This window comes from Bombina bombina, chromosome 6 (assembly GCF_027579735.1).
Source record: "Bombina bombina isolate aBomBom1 chromosome 6, aBomBom1.pri, whole genome shotgun sequence".
Classification (NCBI taxonomy): Eukaryota; Metazoa; Chordata; class Amphibia; order Anura; family Bombinatoridae; genus Bombina; species Bombina bombina.
In genome coordinates this window covers 466,969,388-466,994,047 of record NC_069504.1, presented here as the reverse complement: position 1 = coordinate 466,994,047, position 24,660 = coordinate 466,969,388, and the positions used below count along the sequence as shown (strand labels likewise).

Sequence of the window (24,660 nt, the reverse complement as noted above, 5' to 3'; positions counted from 1 at the left end):
ATCATAGTAGCCATTCTCATGCAATGAAAAATATAGCAAGCAGAAACAATGGTACATATAGTGAAAACAAATATTTTATATATTATTAGATGCTGATTACAAAAAATGAATGAGCACATTATAAAATATAACCTAAAAGACAAAGCAATTTGATAAACTATACATGATTATGCATTTTTAAAAGGGAGTATTTTCACATTGCCAATAAGTATGTAGCACCCATAGTCATACAAAATAATTTAGTCAAATTTTAATGGAACTTGACAATTTAAGCATAGTGTCAAAATATATGAATTTTAAACTGAAAGCTTGGAGCACACAAAGTTCTGGCGTGTGCCAACAAAAAAATGAATGTTGTTCGTTTTTGCTAAGACACCTGTAGGGAATAAAATATGCTATTGCTGTTTCCTTCTTAATATGAGGTGAGTCCACTGCTTCATTCCTTACTTGTGGGAATACAGAACCTGGCCACCAGGAGGAGGCAAAGACACCCCAGCCAAAGGTTTAAATACCTCCCCCACTTCCCTCATATCCCAGTCATTCTTTGCCTTTCGTCACAGGAGGTTGGCAGAGAAGTGTCCCTTTGCCAGGTTCTGTCTCAGACCGTTACAGCTGTGCATGCTGAGACAGTGGAACGGCAATCATTCGGATCTGTCTGAACAGATCTCTCTGGACAACCGGTCGAGAGAATCGCTCTCTTGGTGGCTCTGTCCCGAGGGACATCCTTTTTAAGACCATCCTGGGAGATTGGGACAACAGATGCTAGTCTCTCAGAATGGGGAGCAGTTTGGAAAGCCAAGAAGGCTCAGGGCCTTTGGTCTCGGGAGGAGAGCTCTCTTCCGATCAACATTCTGGAACTTCAAGCAATCTTCAATGCTCTGAAGGCTTGGCCCCGTCTGGGTTCGTCCCAGTTTATCAGATTCCAATCAGATAATATCACCTCGGTGGCTTACATCAACAACCAGGGAGGAATGAGGAGCTCCCTAGCAATGAGGGAGGTATCTCGGATTCTGGAGTGGGCGGAGGCCCACAACTGTTTGCTGTCAGCGATCCACATTCCGGGTGTGGACAACTGTGGACAACTGGGAAGCGGATTTTCTCAGCACACAATCCTTTCATCCGGGGGAATGGTCTCTCCTTCCCGAGGTGTTTACTGAGATATGAAACAGGTGGGGGACTCCAGAGATGGATCTCATGGCGTCCCGTCTCAATACCAAGATACCCAGGTATGGGTCCAGATCCAGGGATCCTCAGGCGTAGCTAATAGATGCATTAGTGGTGCCTTGGAGGTTTAGTCTAATATACCTTTTTCCGCCATTACCTCTCCTTCCTCGAGTAGTGGCCCGCATCAAGCAGGAGGGCTCATCAGTGATACTGATTGCTCCATCGTGGCCGCGAAGGATGTGGTTCGCGGATCTAGTGGGGATGTCGTCATCTCCTCCATGGAAGTTACCTTCTCGCAGGGATCTGCTTGGACAAGGTCCTTTTGTTCATCAAAATCTAGATTCTCTGAGGCTGACTGCGTGGAGATTAAATGCTTAGTCCTAGCCAAGAGAGGTTTTTCTGAGAGAGTTATTGATATTCTCATTCAAGCTTGTAAGCCGGTTACTCGTCGCATCTATCATAAGGTGTAGAGGACCTACTTATTCTGGTGTAAAGAGCGTGGATTCCCCTGGCATAAGGTCAGGGTTTTTAGGATTCTTTCCTTTCTCCAGGTTGGTCTGGAGAAGGACCTTTCTGCCAGCTCCCTTAAGGGACAGGTTTCGGCCCTATCTGTTTTACTGCACAAGAGGCTCGCTGAGCTTACAGATGTTCAGTCTTTTGTTCAGGCTCTGTATAGAATCAAACAAATGTGAAGCTGAAAGCTTAAGGATAGAAAGTGCGCCTAAACGGCTTAAAGTATCAAACCACCTGTTAAAAAGTATAAATATATATTTTATTACAATACAGTAATACTGCAAACTAAAACAGGGACGTCTCCCTATACAAATAAAAAGAAAGAATAAATATAGCCAATCTGAAAAATGACTCAAAACTTGCAAGTTACATCGAATGATAAAATACAGAGTATCTGAACCGTATGTGACATAAAAAGAATATATAAAAAACAGTTTATCAATTGCCTGTTAGATCGTGATCTAACATAGAGCACAGCGATCAGAGTTTGTGTAGCGTTTCTGGGGTGATATAGACAGTAAGCTTAAAGAGAACGGAACAATAGTTAATGAGATTCACGTGAAGAAATCGAACACCGTGGCCAAAGTAATATAGGATGACAAATTTGTCCGGAAAGCACTTATAAGTGGAATTCACAAAAGTTAATAATGCATAGTACTTTACCGTACTCCAGATGACAAGTCTCGGTCAAATCTTGGACCGTTGAGGTGACTGCTGTCGCTATCCGAGAATGCTCTATGCAAACCTACTCACGTGTAGGATGGCGTCTGACGTCACACCTTGTTCCTCGTGTCAGAGGGTTGCTACTGAGCGTTGCCAAACAACTGTTTGGAGATTTCCAATCAGTACTTGTGTTCTCCGATAGGATGTGTGTTCAGCCCTTAAAGGTGTATCATAGGCTCGAAGTTTGATGTGGGGTATGCAAATTCCTCTTCACTCTCAATGTGGCAATAAAAGGTTAACCCAGGTTAAAATGTTGTATAGAAAGTGCTGCAATGACACCTAAACAAGCGACGCGTTTCACCCTCCCTTGGGCTTTATCAAGATGTTTGTGACATGCAGCTCCAACTCTTATAAATGATGTATTCTTGTGTGATAGGTTTGCAGGTGTAATTGATAAGTCACTCCTTCTTTTCCCTTAAGGTGGTATACGTTCTTTTAATCGATTTTTTTCCCACGGCTCTCATTTGGTGTAATGTCTTAAAGGTAGAAATATAGAGCTTATGTCACCCATGGTCTGAGAGTTCAGATTTCTTAGTTACCTTAATATATAAATATTTGGCATTCATAAAATCAGTTGAAAAAAACATTTTCACATACGGTATAAAAGATTACAATTATTCATTCTCTTATTATACATATAATTGGCATTATTACAATAGGAATTTAACAGGAATATACGATTATAACATATACAATATGTGAATTCACATTGCTTAATATTTTTCACATCAAATGTATTTATCAATACTGTGTTATTAATAGCAAAAATATGAAAGTATACCATAAAAATATTTAATGTAATGGGTTGACTAAAAATATATAACTATTGCTCTAATTTGCATCGTGTGGTGCATACAGAATATAAATGAGTTGAAATATTTCAGTAGCCTTCTACTCTGTGTATTATAAATCTTGTAGGAAATTGTGTTCCTTATATATAAATTTGTGGAAAGTATATTTGTATTTCTAAGAATATAATAAAACGTGTAAGTAATGTGCCTATATTATTTCTTATTCCTATAGGATAGCTTGTGTTTGCGTGTTGGACAATATAGTACTATAAAAAGTGCAAGTGTATATAAAGTGCAAAGCTTGCAGGGTAGCCCATAATCATATATTGGGCAATATGATCCTGTCAATAGGTGCAAGTGTATATAAAGTGCGAAAACAGTGTATTTATTCAAATAGGGTGAAATGTCTAGTTCCGAATTAAGACCTTTTGGAAATAGAGTATCAAATTTGTAGATTAGTTCAGCCTCTTTTATTAAAAGTGTCTTTTCTGTATTGCCTCCTCTCCAATGTCCCCTAACTTTTTGTATTCCCCAATAATTAAGAGCTTTAGTGTTACCCTGGTGTATCTCTTTAAAATGTTTGTATAATCATGTGTCTTCTCTCCCTTTTTCTATGCTTAAAAGATGCTCCCTTATCCTGTCCTTGAGGCACCTAGTAGTCTCACCGAAGTAAAATAGGTTGCACGAGCATTTTAATGCATAAATGATATTTCTGTGTGTGCATCTTATTACTTCCCTTATAATAAAGTTATTTTCTGTGCTATTTATTTTAAGGGTCTTAAGTTTAGAGCTATGTTTGCATGTCTAAGAAATCTGAACTCTCAGACCATGGGTGACATAAGCTCTATATTTCTACCTTTAAGACATTACACCAAATGAGAGCCGTGGGAAAAAAATGGATTAAAAGACCGTATACCACCTTAAGGGAAAAGGAGTGACTTATCAATTACACCTGCAAACCTATCACACAAGAATACATCATTTATAAGAGTTGGAGCTGCATGTCACAAACATCTTGATAAAGCCCAAGGGAGGGCGAAACGCGTCGCTTGTTTAGGTGACATTGCAGCACTTTCTATACAACATTTTAACCCGGGTTAACCTTTTATTGCCACATTGAGAGTGAGGAGGAATTTGCATACCCCACATCAAACTTCGAGCCTATGATGCACCTTTAACGGCTGAACACATACACTATCGGAGAACACAAGTACCGATTGGAAATCTCCAAACAGTTGTTAGTAGCAACCCTCTGACACGAGGAACAAGGTGTGACGTCAGACGCCGTCCTACACGTGAGTAGGTTTGCAGAGAGCATTCTCGGATATCGACAGCAATCGCCTCAACGGTCCAAGATTTGACCGAGACTTGTCATCTGGAGTACGGTAAAGTACTATGCATTATTAACATTTGTGAATTCCACTTATAAGTGCTTTCCGGACAAATTTGTCATCCTATATTACTTTGGCCACGGTGTTCGATTTCTTCACGTGAATCTCATTAACTATTGTTCCGTTCTCTTTAAGCTTACTGTCTATATCACCCCAGAAACGCTACACAAACTCTGATCGCTGTGCTCTATGTTAGATCACGATCTAACAGGCAATTGATAAACTGTTTTTTATATATTCTTTTTATGTCACATACGGTTCAGATACTCTGTATTTTATCATTCGATGTAACTTGCAAGTTTTGAGTCATTTTTCAGATTGGCTATATTTATTCTTTCTTTTTATTTGTATAGGGAGACGTCCCTGTTTTAGTTTGCAGTATTACTGTATTGTAATAAAATATATATTTATACTTTTTAACAGGTGGTTTAATACTTTAAGCCGTTTAGGCGCACTTTCTATCCTTAAGCTTTCAGCTTCACATTTGTTTGTATTGTTCGTTGGCACATCACAGGGATTGTGTCTTTAGATAAGTGTTTAGTATCTTGTCTTAGCGCACACTAATCTTTTCCAATATATTTCTGGCTAGAATCAGGCCTGTGTTTAGATCTAGCTCTCCTCCTTGGAGTTTAAATATTGTTCTTAAAGTTTTGCAGAAGGCTACATTTTAGCCTATGCATGTAGTTGACATTAAATTACTGTCTTGGAAGGTTCTTTTTCTACTGGCTATTGCTTCGACACGCAGAGTCTCTGAAATGGCTGCCTTGCAATGTGAGCCTCCTTACCTAGTATTTCATGCTGATAAGGCTGTTCTTCATACTGGGTTAGGTTTTCTTCCACAGGTTGTTGCAGATTGCAACATCAATCAGGAGATTGCGGTTCCTTCCTTGTGTCCTAATCCTTCTTCTTTGAAGGAACGATTACTTCATAATTTGGATGTGGTTTGGGCCTTGAAGTTCTATCTTCAGGCTACGAAGGAGTTGAGACAGACTTCTTCTTTGTTTGTTGTCTATTCTGGGAAGCGTAGGGGGCTGAAGGCCTCGTCCACTTCCTTATCTTTTTGGTTGAGGAGCATTATTCGCTTAGCTTATGAGACAGCGGGACATAAGCCTCCTCAGAGAATTAAGGCTCATTCAACTAGAGCAGTGGCTTCCTCTTGGGCCTTCAAGAATGAGGCCTCTATGGATCAGATTTGTAGGGCGGCTCCCTGGTCCTCATTACATACCTTTTCTAAATTTTACAAGTTTGATGTTTTTGCTTCGGCTGAAGCAGCTTTTGGGAGAAAGGTTTTGCAGGCTGTGGTGCCCTCAGAATAGGTTCCGCCTCCTTTTTTGCCCTCCCGTTCATTCAGTGTCCTCTGGAGCTTGGGTATATATTTCCCACAAGTAAGGAATGAAGCCGTGGACTCTCCTCATATTAAGAAGGAAAACATAAATTATGCTTACCAGATAATTTCCTTTCCTTCTGTATGAGGAGAGTCCACGGCCCCCGCCTGTATTCTCCAAAGGGCGGACCTAAATTTTGTTTTGTTCTTCTGGCACCATTTATACCCTGATATTTCTCCTACTGTTCCTTGTTCCCTTGGCAGAATGACTGGGATATGAGGGAAGTGGTGGAGGTATTTAAGCTTTTGGCTGGGGTGTCTTTGCCTCCTCCTGGTGGCCAGGTTCTGTATTCCCACAAGTAAGGAATTAAGCCGTGGACTCTCCTCATACAGAAGGAAAGGAAATTATCTGGTAAACATAATTTATGTTGTTGTTTTTTTTGTTTTTTTACTATATACTTCAAGGTTTCAAAACATCAAATAGAATGTTGGCTACAGTAATAGAAACCAATAATCATATCATTTAAAGGGACAGTATACACCAATTTTCATATAACTGCATGTAATAGACATTGCTGTAAAGAATAATATGCACAGATACTGATATAAAAATCCAGTATAAAACTGTTTAACCCCTTAATGACAGGTATTTATGTGTAGTGTGATAGGAGCGCCTAAAGGTGGATTCCTGCTGCTAAAAAAGTTCTTCCCTCAAAGAGAACTAAATGGTGGATAAGAAGAAAAAATGGGGTTTATTTAGCAGCGCTAAAAAAAGCTAGGAAATGATGATACCAATCTAATTTATGTTTTATACAATCTATTTTATTTAAAAATTCTTATAACACATAAAAACAACAGCAAATGCTTTTCCTAATTAATAAAGGGACGTCTCCCTTATACAACACTTATAAAAACAGACTAGAACCATATAATCCTAGAATTTCAGGTATAAAGGAATTAATTCTATAGATAACATATGGCAAGCAACAAATTTCTAAGATAAATGGTGAATTAAATATTTAAAAGGCACAAATGTATCAATCCTAATAGCTTTACAGTTCTTCAGTAACAAATTCAGTTATAAAGTTACACAGTTACTTTCCTTGGACATATAATTGGCTCAGGTGTGCTGGATAGTTAAAAAGGCAAAAAACAGCCAATATTCTGATTTAGGTGCCAAAGCAATCGTGGTTAATGGAAATGGTTAATTTAACAGATGAATACCTTGATGTCTTTAAAGTTCAGTTTGCGTGTTTTAAAAAACGTAGTGCAAATTAGTGTAGAGGTACCTTAATCTGTCCTGGTTGCAACCGCTGATTATCTTCACTGTGAGGGATTCACAGACTGTTTGTTCCTGGTGCTTCTGATAAGTCACCTGACCTTCTCTTTGATTCAGAGGTCAGGGGTGATGATCCGTTCTGGTGATGTAGTTATCCTTTTTTTTGTTTTCCTTTCTTCTTATAGCCCAAATATTGTTTTCATCTGGGTTCCCTCAGACTTCTTAAGGTTTGAAGAAATCTTTGGTCAGTGTTTAGCAGTAACACCGTATTCCCTGAAGTTACCAAAGGTAGATTTTAACTTGCAGGGTCAGGAGAAAAGTTTAAAGTTGCAGGGTCACACAGCTTTGTGACAGTAGTAAATGAAGTTTAGTAGAGTGTAGCAGGTCCCATTCAACGCGTTTCACCCTTCTGGGCTTTCTTGATAAAGCCCAGAAGGGTGAAACGCGTTGAATGGGACCTGCTACACTCTACTAAACTTCATTTACTACTGTCACAAAGCTGTGTGACCCTGCAACTTTAAACTTTTCTCCTGACCCTGCAAGTTAAAATCTACCTTTGGTAACTTCAGGGAATACGGTGTTACTGCTAAACACTGACCAAAGATTTCTTCAAACCTTAAGAAGTCTGAGGGAACCCAGATGAAAACAATATTTGGGCTATAAGAAGAAAGGAAAACAAAAAAAAGGATAACTACATCACCAGAACGGATCATCACCCCTGACCTCTGAATCAAAGAGAAGGTCAGGTGACTTATCAGAAGCACCAGGAACAAACAGTCTGTGAATCCCTCACAGTGAAGATAATCAGCGGTTGCAACCAGGACAGATTAAGGTACCTCTACACTAATTTGCACTACGTTTTTTAAAACACGCAAACTGAACTTTAAAGACATCAAGGTATTCATCTGTTAAATTAACCATTTCCATTAACCACGATTGCTTTGGCACCTAAATCAGAATATTGGCTGTTTTTTGCCTTTTTAACTATCCAGCACACCTGAGCCAATTATATGTCCAAGGAAAGTAACTGTGTAACTTTATAACTGAATTTGTTACTGAAGAACTGTAAAGCTATTAGGATTGATACATTTGTGCCTTTTAAATATTTAATTCACCATTTATCTTAGAAATTTGTTGCTTGCCATATGTTATCTATAGAATTAATTCCTTTATACCTGAAATTCTAGGATTATATGGTTCTAGTCTGTTTTTATAAGTGTTGTATAAGGGAGACGTCCCTTTATTAATTAGGAAAAGCATTTGCTGTTGTTTTTATGTGTTATAAGAATTTTTAAATAAAATAGATTGTATAAAACATAAATTAGATTGGTATCATCATTTCCTAGCTTTTTTTAGCGCTGCTAAATAAACCCCATTTTTTCTTCTTAACCCCTTAATGACCACATCACTTTTCCATTTTCTGTCCGTTTGCCGTGTTTGTGTTTAGCTGTAATTTTTCTCTTACTCATTTACTGTACCCACACATATTATATACTGTTTTTCTCGCCATTAAATGGACTGTCTAAAGATACCATTATTTTGATCATATCTTATAATTTAGTATAAAAAATTACAAAATATGAGAAAAAAATGGAAAAAAACACTTTTTATAACTTTGACCCCCAAAATTTGTTACACATCTGCAACCACCAAAAAACACCCATGCTAAATAGTTTCTAAATTTTGTCCTGAGTTTAGAAATACCCAATGTTTACATGTTCTTTGCTTTTTTTGCAAGTTATAGGGCAATAAATACAAGTAGCATTTTGCTATTTCCAAACCACTTTTTCTTTTACAATATATGACGAGTCCACGGATTTCATCCTTGTGGGATATCGCCTCCTGGTCAGCAGGAAGTGGCAAAGAGCTCCACAGCAGAGCTGCATATATAGCCCCTCCCTTCCCTCCCCCCCAGTCATTCTCTTTGCCTGTGTTAGTGATAGGAAGAGGTAAAGAGAGGTGGTTAGTTTTAGAATCTTCAATCAAGAGTTTTTTGTTTTAAATGGTGCCAAAGAGTACTATTTTATTACAGAACAGCTTTATGTAGTCTTTTAGACTTTGGGAACTGGTGGATTTTTGTCTCCACTGTGCCTCCCAGGATTATGCTGCCTTTACTGTACAAAGTCTTGGAAATTCTTAACCAAGACTAATCTGTTTCACAGGACCTCAGGAGGAAAAAGGTGGACCTCTTGACACTATGAAGTTGTCATGCTGTTACTCAGCATGAAGGTAAGTGCAGTTCTTTTATTCTGGGACACACACAGAATTCTCAGATGGACTGTATATATCACTATACTTTGCAGATAAGGTTAGTGACTGAACCAGACACTCTAGCAACTTCTATCTAGAAGCACTGGTATATAGACACAAGGGGACAGTACCAAACTCTCTGACAAGGAAACGTTTATTGGGGACTTGGACTGATGTGTATAATTTCTCTTGTTAAGTGTGTTCAGTCCACGGGTCATCCATTACTTATGGGATATATTCTCCTTCCCAACAGGAAGTCTCAAGAGGATCACCCAAGCAGAGCTGCTATATAGCTCCTCCCCTCACATGTCATATCCAGTCATTCTCTTGCAACCCTCAACAAAGAAGGAGGTCGCGAGAGGAGCTGGAGTTTTTACTTAATTATTCTTCAATCAAAAGTTTGTTATTTTAAATGGCACCGGAGTGTGCTGTTTTTCTATCTCAGGCAGTATTTGGAAGAAGAAACTGCCTGCGTTTTCTATGATCTTAGCAGGCGTAACTAAGATCCACTGGCTGTTCTCGACATTCTGAGGAGTGGGGTAACTTCAGGAAATGGGAATAGCATGCGGGGTCTCCCGCAAATGAGGTATGTGCAGTACAATATTTTCTGGGAATGGAATTGACTAGGAAAACACTGCTGTTACCCGTATGATGTAAGTACAGCCTTAAATGCAGTAGTAGTGACTGGTATCAGGCTGATAAATGTATGCACAGTAGAGTTATTTTCTAGGGACTAGAATTTGACTGAAAAAATACTGTTAATACTGATATAATGTGTGAGCCTTAACTGCAGTAGAAGCGACTGGTAGCAGGCTTAGTAATAACTTTACACAGCATCTGAAATGTTGTTTTTTAAAACGTTTACTGGCATGTTAATCGTTTTGTGAGGTACTTTGGTGATAAATCTTTTTGGGCATGATTTTTTTTCCACACGGCTAACGTATATTTCTGCATAGAAACCGTTATATCAGGTCTCCCACTGTTGTAATAGGAGTGGGAGGGACCTTTTTTAGCGCCTTGTTGCGCAGTTAAAATTCTAGCACAGTCTTCCTGCTTCTTCCTCTTTGATCCAGGACGTCTCCAGAGAGCTCAGGGATCTTCAAAATTCGTTTTTGAGGGAGGTAATCAGTCACAGCAGACCTGTGACAGTGTGTTTGACTGTGATAAAAGCGTTAAATCTTAATTTGATATCCGTTTTGGGTACTGAGGGGTTAATCATCCTTTTGCTAATGGGTGCAATCCTCTGCTAATTAATACATTTAAAGAATTGTTGACTATAACTGAACTAGTTCTTTGTTATTCAATTGTGTTTTTTAAAAAAGCGCTGCAGCGTTTTTTATATTGCTTGTAAACTTATTGAAGTAATTTCCAAGCTTGCTAGCTTCATTGCTAGTCTGTTTAAACATGTCTGATACAGAGGAATCTGCTTGTTCATTATGTTTAAAAGCCGATGTGGAGCCCAATAGAAATATGTGTACCAATTGTATTGATATTACTTTGAATAAAAGTCAATCTGTACCGATAAAGAAATTATCACCAGACAACGAGGGGGAAGTTATGCCGTCTAACTCTCCTCACGTGTCAGTACCTTCGTCTCCCGCTCGGGAGGTGCGTAAGATTGAGGCGCCAAGTACATCAAGGCCCTTACAAATCACTTTACATGATATGGCTAATGTTATGAAAGAAGTATTATACAATATGCCCGAGTTAAGAGGCAAGCGCGACAGCTCTGGGTTAAGGACATATCGCGCCGATGACACGAGAGCCATGTCTGATACTGCGTCACAATTTGCAGAACATGAGGACGGAGAGCTTCATTCTGTGGGTGACGGTTCTGATTCGGGGAGACCGGATTCAGAAATTTAAAATTTTAAATTTAAGCTTGAGCACCTCCGCGTGTTGCTAGGGGAGGTGTTAGCGGCTCTGAATGATTGTGACACGGTGGCAATCCCAGAGAAATTATATAGGCTGGATAAATACTATGCGGTACCGGTGTGTACTGACGTTTTTCCTATACCAAAGAGGCTTACAGAGATTATTAGCAAGGAGTGGGATAGACCCGGTGTGCCTTTTTCCCCTCCTCCGATATTTAGAAAAATGTTCCCTATAGACGCCACCACACGAGACTTATGGCAGACGGTCCCTAAGGTGGAGGGAGCAGTTTCTACTTTAGCCAAGCGTACCACTATCCCGGTGGAGGATAGCTGTGCTTTCTCAGATCCAATGGATAAAAAATTAGAGGGTTACCTTAAGAAAATGTTTGTTCAACAAGGTTTTATATTACAGCCTCTTGCATGCATTGCGCCTGTCACTGCTGCAGCGGCATTCTGGTTTGAGTCTCTAGAAGAGGCGATTCGCACAGCACCATTGGATGAATCTTTGAGCAAGATTAGAACCCTTAAGCTGGCTAATGCGTTTGTTTCGGATGCCGTAGTGCATTTAACCAAACTTACGGCTAAGAATTCCGGATTCGCCATACAGGCGTGCAGAGCGCTATGGCTTAAATCCTGGTCAGCAGATGTAACTTCTAAGTCTAAACTACTAAACATTCCTTTCAAAGGGCAGACCTTATTCGGGCCCGGCTTGAAGGAAATTATTGCTGACATTACTGGAGGTAAGGGCCACACCCTTCCTCAGGACAGGGCCCCCTTTCCGGAGACGGATCTAGTGGGGGGCAGACTTTTTCTCTTCGCCCAGGCTTGGGCAAGAGATGTACAGGATCCCTGGACGTTGGAGATTATATCTCAGGGATACCTTCTGGATTTCAAAACTTCTCCTCCACAAGGGAGGTTTCATCTGTCAAGGTTACCAACAAACCTAGTAAAGAAAGAGGCATTTCTACAATGTGTACAAGACCTCTTAGTGATGGGAGTGATCCACCCAGTTCCGCGAACGGAACAGGGGCAAGGGTTTTATTCAAATCTGTTTGTGGTTCCCAAGAAAGAGGGAACTTTCAGACCAATCTTAGACTTAAAGATCTTAAACAAATTCCTAAGGGTTCCGTCGTTCAAGATGGAAACCATTCGGACCATCCTACCCATGATCCAAGAGGGTCAATATATGACCACAGTGGACTTAAAGGATGCCTACCTTCACATACCGATTCACAAAGATCATTATCGGTACCTAAGGTTTGCCTTTCTAGACAGGCATTACCAGTTTGTAGCTCTTCCCTTCGGGTTAGCTACGGCCCCGAGAATTTTTACAAAGGTTCTGGGCTCACTTCTGGCGGTACTAAGACCACGAGGCATAGCGGTGGCTCCGTACCTAGACGACATTCTGATACAAGCGTCAAGTTTTCAAAATGCAAAGTCTCATACAGAGATAGTTCTAGCATTTCTGAGGTCGCATGGGTGGAAAGTGAACGTGGAGAAGAGTTCTCTGTTACCACTCACAAGGGTCCCTTTTCTAGGGACTCTTATAGATTCTGTAGAGATGAAGATTTACCTGACGGAGTCCAGGTTATCAAAGATTCTCAATGCTTGCCGTGTCCTTCATTCCATTCCAAGCCCATCGGTAGCTCAGTGCATGGAAGTAATCGGCTTAATGGTCGCGGCAATGGACATAGTGCCATTTGCGCGCCTACATCTCAGACCGCTGCAACTATGCATGCTAAGTCAATGGAACGGGGATTACTCAGATCTGTCCCCTTTGCTAAATCTGGACCAGGAGACCAGAGATTCTCTTCTCTGGTGGTTGTCACGGGTTCATCTGTCCAAAGGAATGACTTTTCGCAGACCAGATTGGACGATTGTAACAACAGATGCCAGCCTACTAGGCTGGGGAGCAGTCTGGAACTCCCTGAAGGCTCAGGGATCGTGGACTCAGGAGGAGAGACTCCTCCCGATAAACATTCTAGAATTAAGAGCAATATTCAATGCTCTTCTAACTTGGCCTCAGTTAGCAACACTGAGGTTCATCAGATTTCAGTCGGACAACATCACGACTGTGGCTTACATCAATCATCAAGGGGGAACCAGGAGTTCCCTAGCGATGTTGGAAGTCTCGAAGATAATTCGCTGGGCAGAGTAACACTCCTCACTCTTGCCACTTGTCAGCGATCTACATCACAGGCGTGGAGAACTGGGAGGCGGATTTTCTAAGTCGACAGACCTTTCATCCGGGGGAGTGGGAACTTCACCCGGAGGTATTTGCTCAACTGATTCGTCGTTGGGGCAAACCGGATCTGGATCTCATGGCATCTCGCCAGAACGCCAAGCTTCCTTGTTACGGATCCAGGTCCAGGGACCAGGGTGCGGTGCTGGTAGATGCACTAGCAGCCCCTTGGGTTTTCAACATAGCTTATGTGTTTCCACCTTTTCCGTTGCTACCTCGACTGATTGCCAGGATCAAACAGGAGAGAGCATCGGTGATTCTGATAGCGCCTGCGTGGCCACGCAGGACCTGGTATGCAGACCTAGTGGACATGTCGTCCTGTCCACCATGGTCTCTACCCCTGAGGCAGGACCTTCTAATCCAGGGTCCTTTCAACCATCCAAACCTAATTTCTCTGAGGCTGACTGCTTGGAAATTGAACGCTTGATTCTATCAAAGCGTGGGTTTTCGGATTCGGTTATTGATACATTAATACAGGCTCGGAAACCTGTTACCAGAAAAATGTACCACAAGATATGGCGTAAATATTTATATTGGTGTGAATCCAAGAGTTACTCATGGAGTAAAGTTAGGATTCCTAGGATATTGTCTTTTCTACAAGAGGGTTTAGAAAAGGGCTTATCCGCTAGTTCGCTAAAGGGACAGATTTCTGCTCTGTCTATTCTTTTACACAAGCGTCTGGCAGAGAATCCAGACGTCCAGGCTTTTTGTCAGGCTTTGGCTAGGATTAAGCCTGTGTTTAAAACTGTTGCTCCTCCGTGGAGCTTAAACTTGGTTCTTAAAGTTCTTCAGGGTGTTCCGTTTCAACCCCTTCATTCCATTGATATTAAGCTTTTATCTTGGAAAGTTCTGTTTTTGATGGCTATTTCCTCGGCTCGAAGAGTCTCTGAGTTATCTGCCTTACATTGTGATTCTCCTTATCTGATCTTTCATTCAGACAAGGTAGTCCTGCGTACTAAACCTGGGTTTTTACCTAAGGTTGTTTCTAACAGGAATATCAATCAAGAGATTGTTGTTCCATCGTTATGTCCTAATCCTTCTTCAAAGAAGGAACGTCTTTTGCATAATCTAGACGTGGTCCGTGCCCTGAAGTTCTACTTACAGGCAACTAAAGATTTTCGACAAACTTCTTCTCTGTTTGTCGTTTACTCTGGACAGAGGAGAGGTCAAAAGGCTTCTGCTACCTCTCTCTCTTTTTGGCTTCGTAGCATAATACGCTTAGCCTATGAGACTGCTGGACAGCAGCCTCCTGAAAGAATTACAGCTCATTCCACTACAGCTGTGGCTTCCACCTGGGCCTTTAAGAATGAGGCCTCTGTTGAACAGATTTGCAAGGCTGCAACTTGGTCTTCACTTCATACTTTTTCCAAATTTTCCAAATTTGACACTTTTGCTTCTTCGGAGGCTGTTTTTTGGAGAAAGGTTCTACAGGCAGTGGTTCCTTCTGTTTAATGTTCCTGCCTTGTCCCTCCCATCATCCGTGTACTTTAGCTTTGGTATTGGTATCCCATAAGTAATGGATGACCCGTGGACTGAACACACTTAAGAGAAAACATAATTTATGCTTACCTGATAAATTTATTTCTCTTGTAGTGTGTTCAGTCCACGGCCCGCCCTGTCTTTTTGAGACAGGTTCTAAATTTTAAATTATAACTCCAGTCACCACTGCACCCTATAGTTTCTCCTTTCTCGTCTTGTTTCGGTCGAATGACTGGATATGACATGTGAGGGGAGGAGCTATATAGCAGCTCTGCTTGAGTGATCCTCTTGCAACTTCCTGTTGGGAAGGAGAATATATCCCATAAGTAATGGATGACCCGTGGACTGAACACACTACAAGAGAAATAAATTTATCAGGTAAGCATAAATTATGTTTTTTTTACCAGATACTCAGGCGTTTTGTAGTGTGTGCCCTGAAGCGCTGGGATGTGGTGTGTGGCTGCAATTATTAGGGCTAGCAGACGCAAGGGAGCGTGTTAAACCTTTTTTTTTTGGAGTACATTTGTTTCTTTAGCCTCCGGTTAATGGCGGAGGTTGCCTGGCTTACATTTACGACCACGAGGGGCGGAGCTTAGGAATCGCGTGCTTTCATAGTGCTCTCAGTGTGTGGACAACGTTTGTCTCTCGGCCTCTACGCCTGCTGTTCCGGATGCGTACTTGTCATATTTAATCCGGTCTCAGGAGCAGGTAGGAGCCGCAGCAGAGCTGCGGCTAGGTGACGAAGCACTTTTACTTTTAAAGGAAGCCTGTATTTTATTCTTGTGAGGACTTGCCTAGGCATAGTAGCGGTGTAAGAGGGAAAGTGGGTTACAGAACTTTTCTCTTGTTAAACGGTTTGCTGCATATTTTTTCAATATAAAGGACAAACGGATAGCTGTGTGATTTAGACTCTTAAAGACACAGTACTTAGCATTTTTATTTTATAATCAATTTCCTGTGAGTATATTGAATTTGTTGTTTCACTTTATTAAGATGGATGAGCCCAGTGAATGTCTTATGTGTTTAAATGTCATTGTGGAACCCCCTGTTACACTTTGTCCCTCATGTATAACTAGGGCATTACAGTGTAAAGAACAAATTTTCTTATCTGATGATAATAATGATTGTACTCAGAATGATGAGGTTCAGGATAAAGTTCAATTCCAAGCGTCTCAGCCCATAACGCCCACACAGGTGACGCCATGTTCTTCAACGGTGTCTGCATCATTTACTTTGCAGCATATGGCTACAGTTATGTCCTCTACCCTTACAGAGGTGTTATCTAAGTTGCCAGTTCTACAGGGTAAACGTAGTAGAATAGAGACCCAGGTAGTCCATGCGGCCTCTGATTCCTTGATGGCGATCTCCGATGTTCCCTCCCAGGATTCTGAAGGGGGGGCTAGGGAGGTTTTGTCGGAAGGAGAGCTGTCTGACTCAGGTAGCGCTTTACCCAAGACAGATTCGGACGTAATGTCCTTTAGATTTAAGCTTGAACACCTTCGCCTGTTATTACGGGAGATTTTGCTAACCCTGGACGACTGTGACTCTATTGTAGTCCCTCCAGAGAAATTGTGTAAGATGGACAGATATTTGGAGGTCCCTACTTATGCTGATGTTTTTCCGATTCCTAAAAGAATTTCGGAAATTATTAACAAGGAATGAGAAAAGCCGGGTTTACCGTTCTCTCCTTCCCCTATATTTAAGAAAATGTATCCTTTACCTGACACCGTTAGGGATGTTTGGCAAACGACTCCTAAGGTGGAGAGAGCCATTTCTACTCTGGCTAAGCGTACAACTATTCCTATTGAGGACAGTTGTGCTTTCAAGTACCCTATGGATAAAAAGTTGGAGGGTCTTCTAAAGAAGCTGTTTGTTCATCAAAGGTTTCTATTGCAACCAACGGCCTGCATTGTTCCAGTTACAACTGCGACTGCCTTTTGGTTTGATGCCCTAGAAGAGTCTCTTAAGTCTGAGACTCCTTTGGATGAAATATTGGATAGAATCAAGGCGCTTAGGCTTGCCAATTCTTTTGTTACGGACGCCGCCTTTCAGATTGCCAAGTTGGCGGCTAAGAATGCGGCTTTGGCCATTGTAGCATGCAGAGCCTTATGGTTGAAATCTTGGTCTGCGGATGTATCCTCTAAATCTAAACTATTAGCTATCCCTTTCAAAGGAAAGACTCTATTTGGGCCTGAATTGAAAGAGATCATTTCTGACATTACGGGAGGTAAGGGTCATCTCCTCCCTCAGGCGTCCAAACAAAGGAGACAGAGTAATTTTTGTTCCTTTCGAAATTTCAAGGGTGTCCCTTCTTCCTCTTCCACTAAACAGGAAGGGAACTTTGCACAGCCCAAGCCTGTCTGGAGACCCAATCAGGCTTGGAACAAAAATAAACAACCCAAGAAGCCCGCTGCTGCTCCCAAGACAGCATGAAGGGACGGCCCCCAGTCCAGGATCGGATCTAGTAGGGGGCAGACTTTCTCTCTTTGTCCAGGCTTGGACAAGAGATGTTCAGGATCCCTGGACACTAGAAATCGTGTCCCAGGGGTACCAACTTGAGTTCAAAAATTCTCCTCCAAGGAGAAGGTTTCTTCTTTCACGATTGTCTGTAGACCAGATAAAGAGAGGCGTTCTTACGTTGTGTAAAATACCCCTCCACTATGGGAGTAATTTGTCCCGTACCAATAGAGGAACAGGGGCAGGGGTTTTACTCAAATCTTTTCGTGGTTCCCAAAAAAGAGGGAACCTTCCGACCCATTTTAGATCTTAAGAGTGTAAACAAGTTTCTAAGAGTTCCATCCTTCAAGATGGAGACGATTCGGACTATCCTTCCATTGATCCAGGAGGGTCAATATATGACTACCGTGGACTTAAAGGATACATATCTTCACATTCCTATCCACAGAGATCACCAGTTTCTAAGGTTTGCCTTCCTGGACAAACATTTTCAGTTTGTGGCTCTTCCCTTCAGGTTGGCCACGGCTCCCAGGATCTTCACGAAGGTTCTACGGTCTTTGCTAGCGGTTCTCAGACCGTGGGGCATTGCAGTGGCGCCTTATCTGGACGATATTCTAATCCAGGCGCCCTCTTTCCAACTGACAAAGTCTCATACCGACATGGTTCTGTCTTTTCTAAGGACTCATGGGTGGAAGGTGAACCTAGAAAAGAGTTCACTAATTCCACAGACAAGGGTCCCTTACCTGGGAACTCTAATAGATTCCGTATCCATGAATTTTTTTTTGACGGAAGTCAGAATGTTAAAGATTCTGGAGACATGCCGAACCCTTCAGTCCAATCCTCGGCCATCAGTGGCTCAGTGCATGGAGGTAATTGGATTGATGGTGGTGGCAATGGACATCATTCCGTTTGCTCGTTTTCATCTCAGACCTCTGCAACTGAGCATGCTCAGGCAGTGGAATGGAGATTATGCAGATTTGTCTCCTCAGATAGTCTCTTGTCTCCTGATCCAGATCTATCTTCTTTGGTGGTTGTCGTCTGATCATCTGTCCCAAGGGACGTGCTTCCACAGACCTTCAGTGTGGACTTGAGTGGAGTCTCTACTCCCCATTAATATTCTGTAGTTGAGAGCAATATTCAATGCGCTTCAAGCTTGGCCTCAATTGGCGTCAGCAAAGTTCATCCGATTTCAGTCGGACAACATCACGACTGTGGCCTACATCAATCATCAGGGAGGAACAAGGAGTTTCTTGGCGATGACAGAAGTATCCAAGATATTTCGGTGGGCAGAGGTTCACTCTTATTATCTGTCTGCGATCTACATCCCAGGAGTGGACAACTGGGAAGCGGATTTTTTGAGCAGACAGACGTTTCATCCGGGGGAATGGGAACTCCATCCGGAGGTCTTTGCCTCTCTGATCCTCAGGTGGGGCAGACCGGAATTGGATCTGATGGCGTCTCGTCAGAATGCCAAGCTCCCGAGATACGGATCAAGGTCCAGGGATCCCCAGGCCGAACTGATAGATGCCTTGGCAGTACCTTGGTCGTTCAACCTAGCTTATGTGTTTCCACCGTTTGCTCTCCTTCCTCGGGTGATTGCTCGAGTCAAGCAGGAGAGGGCTTCGGTGATTCTAATCGCATTACTTGGTATTCCGATCTGGTGGACATGTCATCTCTGCCGCCGTGGAAGCTTCCATTGAGGCAGGACCTTCTCATTCAGGGACCCGTCCATCATCCAAATCTAATTTCTCTGCAGCTGACTGCTTGGAGATTGAACGCTTGATTTTATCTAAGCGAGGGTTCTCTGAATCAGTTATTGATACATTGATTCAGGCACGCAAGCCTGTTACTAGAAGGATTTACCATAAAATTTGGCGTAAATATCTTTGTTGGTGCGAATCCAAGGGCTACTCTTGGAGTAGGGTTAGGATTCCCAGGATTTTATCTTTTCTCCAAGAAGGATTGGAGAAAGGGTTGTCAGCTAGTTCCTTAAAGGGACAGATTTCTGCCTTGTCCATTTTGCTACACAAACATCTGCCAGATGTTCCAGATGTTCAATCTTTTTGTCAGGCTCTAACTAGAATCAGGCCTGTATTTAGACCAATTGCTCCTCCTTAGAGTTTGAATTTAGTTCTTAACGTTCTTCAAGGGGTTCCGTTTGAACCCATGCATTCCTTAGATATTAAGTTATTATCTTGGAAAGTTTTATTTTTGGTTGCTATCTCCTCTGCTCGCAGAGTTTCTGAGCTTTCGGCTTTACAATGTGATTCTCCTTATCTGATTTTCCATGCTGATAAGGTGGTGTTACGTACCAAGCTTGGTTTTCTTCCTAAGGTTGTTTCTAACAAGAATATTAATCAGGAAATTGTTGTTCCTTCCTTGTGTCCTAATCCTTCTTCTAAGAAGGAGCGTCGGTTACATAATTTGGACGTAGTCTGTGCCTTGAAGTTCTACTTGCAGGCGACTAAGGATTTTCTTCAAACATCTTCATTGTTTGTGGTTTTTGCTGGGAAACGTAGGGGTCAGAAAGCCACGGCTACCTCTCTTTCTTTTTGGCTGAAGAGTATCATCCGTTTGGCATATGAGACTGCTGGACAGCAGCCTCCTGAAAGAATTACGGCTCATTCCACTAGAGCTGTGGCTTCCTCATGGGCATTTAAAAACGATGCTTCTGTTGAACAGATTTGCAAGGCTGCAACTTGGCCTTCTCTTCATACTTTTTCCAAATTTTACAAATTTGACACTTTTGCTTCTTCTGAGGCTGTTTTTGGGAGAAAGGTTCTTCAAGCAGTGGTACCTTCCGTTTAGGTCCCTGTCTTGTCCCTCCCTTTCATCCATGTCCTATAGCTTTGGTATTGTATCCCAAAAGTAAGGATGAAATCCGTGGACTCGTCATAGCTTGTAAAAGAAAAGGAAATTTATGCTTACCTGATAAATTTATTTTTGTTAAACTTCAGTCACCTCTGCTCCTTGGCCTTTCCTTTCTCTTCCTAACTTCGGTCGAATGACTGGAGGGGGAGGGAAGGGAGGGGCTATATATGCAGCTCTGCTGTGGAGCTCTTTGCCACTTCCTGCTGACCAGGAGGCGATATCCCACAAGTAAGGATGAAATCCGTGGACTCGTCATATCGTAAAAGAAACAAATTTATCAGGTAAGCATAAATTTCCATTTTTCAGGATCGCTTCCAGCCCTTTCCAAGACCGACGACGTACAGGGTACGTCCTCGGTCGTTAACTGTATTTTTTTTTTAGGACGTACCCTGTATTCATCGGTCATTAAGGGGTTACATAGAAGTTTACAGTTTAGCTCTGTTTAAAATGTTACTGGAACACCCACTGCAAGTCGGAAATATCAGACACCCCCCTCCCCCTTCCTTTGCATATGAAAAGACCCTTTACACAAACAGAAGCAAGCTGAAGTAGGTATACCTCAGTATTCTCCTAAAACATTGGGGCTTGGTTAGGAGTCTGAAAATCAGAGCAATGTTATTTAAAAATAAGCAAAACTATTTTTGGAAAAAAAACTTTATGGCCTATATAAATAGATCATCTACAAAACATTTATGCAAAGAAAAAACAAGTGTATAATGTCCCTTTAAAATTATTATTAAACTTTAAAAGTTTATGTCAACCATTATTTGAATGGTTCATAGGCAATTGAATACAAATACTGTAAACTGCATAAATTTTTATTTGTGGCATGAGTACTTGTTTTAATCTTTAAACACATGATCTATATGACCACAGCATTTGGTAGATGACATGGTTATTTATTGTTGAATTTACATATTTTATATATATATATATATATATATATATTAAAATATTACAAAACTGACGAGCTTTAACTGCCAGCTTTAACTCATTCTCTAGTGGGAGGTGTATGTTGTATCCCTGCCGTGCATCTAAAGCAGTCAGCGCTGTCCACACTTTTATGTGCACTGCTCTGAAGCGCTTTCCCGGTGAGACGGTGACGTCACGTGTGATGTGAGAGGCACTAATGGTGCATGCTATAGCCAAACATCGCCTGTACATCGCTATTTGTGTGTATTAACATAGCATTGGATACAAACCCCACATGGTACAAGGGGAAATGGAAAAGATTACAAAAATAAAATGAAGCCTTTATTGTGGATTTTGCAGAATGTTTACCACATATCACATGTTTACCACATATCACTCTACTACTTGATTGTTGAGCTGGACAGAGTTTAATGGTTCTTTAATAAAAACACCATTCTTTATTACATTTGTTAACCAGGTCTTTTAAAATTGTGTTTATGACCTTAATACATATACTTTATTGCCTACAAAACATCCAACCACTGAATGGTACCTGCTCAAAGGTCACTACAGAGATTTCATAGGTGAACATAATGTTGCATAGAAATACTAAGTGCTGGAAGAAGCACAGAAATCAGCACTAAAGACCGATCTTACAGCTTTGCTTTTATTAGAACATAGCTGTTAGCCCTTCTTTTATGTCAGCTACTAATGCTTCCAACAGCTCTGTGCTAAGCTCTTTGGTCTGGTGAGATTTTATAAGATGACTCGTCAGTATTATGAGCACTCTTAGGGATTGGTTTGAAGGCAGTTTTTGCCTTGGGAACTGTGTATCTCATTAAGTGCTCAGTAAAATAAGCTGAGGATTTCTCTCCATGCCTGCAAATTTTTGAGAATCAGGCCTTTAGTATTTACTTCAAAATGTATACAAAACATTGATATTGGGCAATAAGATTTGTTGTCAATTGATGTTATTTAATTTTTGGTTCATTCTGTATTATTTTTTCTTCTTTAGGAGTGGGTGTTCTTAATGGCAAACTGTATGCTGCTGGTGGACACGATGGACCATTAGTCAGAAAGAGTGTGGAGGTTTATGATCCAGGAACAAATTTATGGAAGCAAGTATCAGACATGAACATGTGCAGGAGGAATGCAGGTAACATGTTTACAATACAGTGCTTCATAAGAAAAAACTATCTCAAATTGAGAACTTCATGAAGCCCTTATCGTATCTTGTAACAGAGGTGCAGCTTGCCAACCTAAGCTTGTAGGGTAATTCTGAAACGTATGCAATATAATATTTTAATTCATTGGCTAAGAAAGCCTTAAACACCCACCTGAGGTTCACTGTTTTTCCCAGGCATACAGTTCTCTGGCAGTTTGTGCCATGCTGGCCTTTTGGTTGTTAAATTGGTTTTGGGTTGACATTACCCATCAAGGAGTGTCTCAACTGACATACACATGGGGTGGGCACTTACCCTTATAATACAGAGTTTTTTTTATTGTAACGTTTAAGGATTCCCCTGAATGTACAGTTGCATTACTTCATTATCAACTGCAGCCCTAAAGAACCAATAATACGCCCAGTTTAAAGAAGTCCACAGGGTGAGTCTGCCACCGTGACTGAGTTCATAATAATCGAAAGCTAATATATACTAAACCTGTTAAAGATTTTTGAGAACTAGAGTTAAGAAACACAAAGATGGGGGGCGGAGCTAGCTCTTGACCTGAATGGTCGCAAGTCTGCATAGCTCCGGCTATAAACTGCTTTTAATCATATATTTGTTGTTCAGCCCAGCTCCATTCGCTGCAATAGGGGGCCTAAAGGTCCTTTGTACCTAAATAAGATCCCCAGAGACTACAAAACATCTCCTGTGACAAAGTCCAGTGCCTGCAACGGAGTCAGTGACGGGTCGCATCTGTGTGGCGCGAGTCGCCATCTTACCCAGTGCTCATCTAACATAGCCCGTGAACAACTACCACAGAGGGAATCTATGGCTAACCGAAGTAAGATGGAGAGTAAAATCATAGCGTCGATTAAAGCCTTGATCTGAAAATGTGATGCTCATTTCACTAGCCTACTACATGATGTTTTTCCAGTGTCGGCTGCAATATGGAACTCATCTAACTGTGGAGAAGGTCGCACTGCCTCATTATCTAACCCACCAGCCAAGGGTCGAGCTAGCAACAGCTTACGTGATCATCCTGTGGAGATAGTGATGCCCCGACCCGTAAACAGATTGCAGAAAATGCTACTCCCTTTGGAGCGTTCACAAGGTGTTCACTTTGCTAATCTGAGCAGACGTCCAACTATGCATCCTACATATCACAAGATGAAGCTGACACCCGCCGCATGGTGGACGCATGTAGTAAAGTTGAAGGCTAAGTCTACCAGGGACAGGTCTACGGCTCTCTCAACAAAATACCCTACCTACTGGATAAAATATTGGAGATCCAAATGGCAGCAGTCTCTGAGCAAGTTTAGGAGGTTGAGACCTACACATGAACAGAGAGTTTTCGCTACGAGGTTCATACATCTGTTACTTGCCTCTATTAGCCACAACAGTCACAATCTCTTGACTGAAGCCCTGAAACTAGGGCTTAGTGTCGAGAGACGAATACTGAGCCCACAATTTGTTACCGGCCATCTACCAGAACCTATTAATGGCATCGGGCAGATTTTCTGCTGCCCAGAGATATGGGTTAAACATCATATCCTCACTGAAGTTGATTGGAGACTTTATTATCTGTAATGTTCAACTCCCCTTTGTTTTATTGTTTATTCCTTTAATTAAGCGATCGTTGCCTATACTATATTTAGTTAGAATTCAGAACACTACCTGCAGCACATAGTACCTCACAGGAACAGCCAGCAACGGTTCAGGCTAGCTGGTATAAGTGCACAATCTACGTCAGGTCTATTCTAAATATTAAAGACTAGTAAGGTATAATGTATACTATAGCAGCACCACTTTTAGACACTGCCTTTAATTATATAAACAGCACGATTAACTACCTATCTAATCTTTATCCACATGGCGTTCATATAGTTTGTTAAAAGCTTTCTATGTTACACTGTGCATTCTAGATCTCACTGTTTGTTTTTAGAGGAGGTTCGCAGAATACTGATCAATAATGGTCCTCAAACATCACCAGACAGAAGGTGCTGCTCATAGGGGGGTAAATACAATACATACATTACTGATTAACATAGTACCCTAAACAGCTAGCAACCTTAATTTTTGTGGGGACTAATCTCACTATTATTTAATACAGGGATATTGCTTGAGTATACACACATAGCCTACTTTGAGACCAATACCTAGGATCATATACTCCCTCTGCTTAATCGATGGTCCCTCAAAGCCCCAATCTATGATATTCCAAACT

The 24,660-nt window shown here is 41.3% G+C and overlaps 1 protein-coding gene across 1 annotated transcript in view; it reads left to right on the top strand.

The window, feature by feature from the left end:
* Positions 1-24,660, top strand: part of KLHL3 (kelch like family member 3) — a 277,645-nt gene that overhangs the window by 199,651 nt on the left and 53,334 nt on the right. The window contains exon 13 of the mRNA XM_053719291.1: positions 22,286-22,426. Coding sequence (XP_053575266.1) covers positions 22,286-22,426 — 141 coding nt within the window. The remainder of the gene's footprint in view (positions 1-22,285; positions 22,427-24,660) is intronic.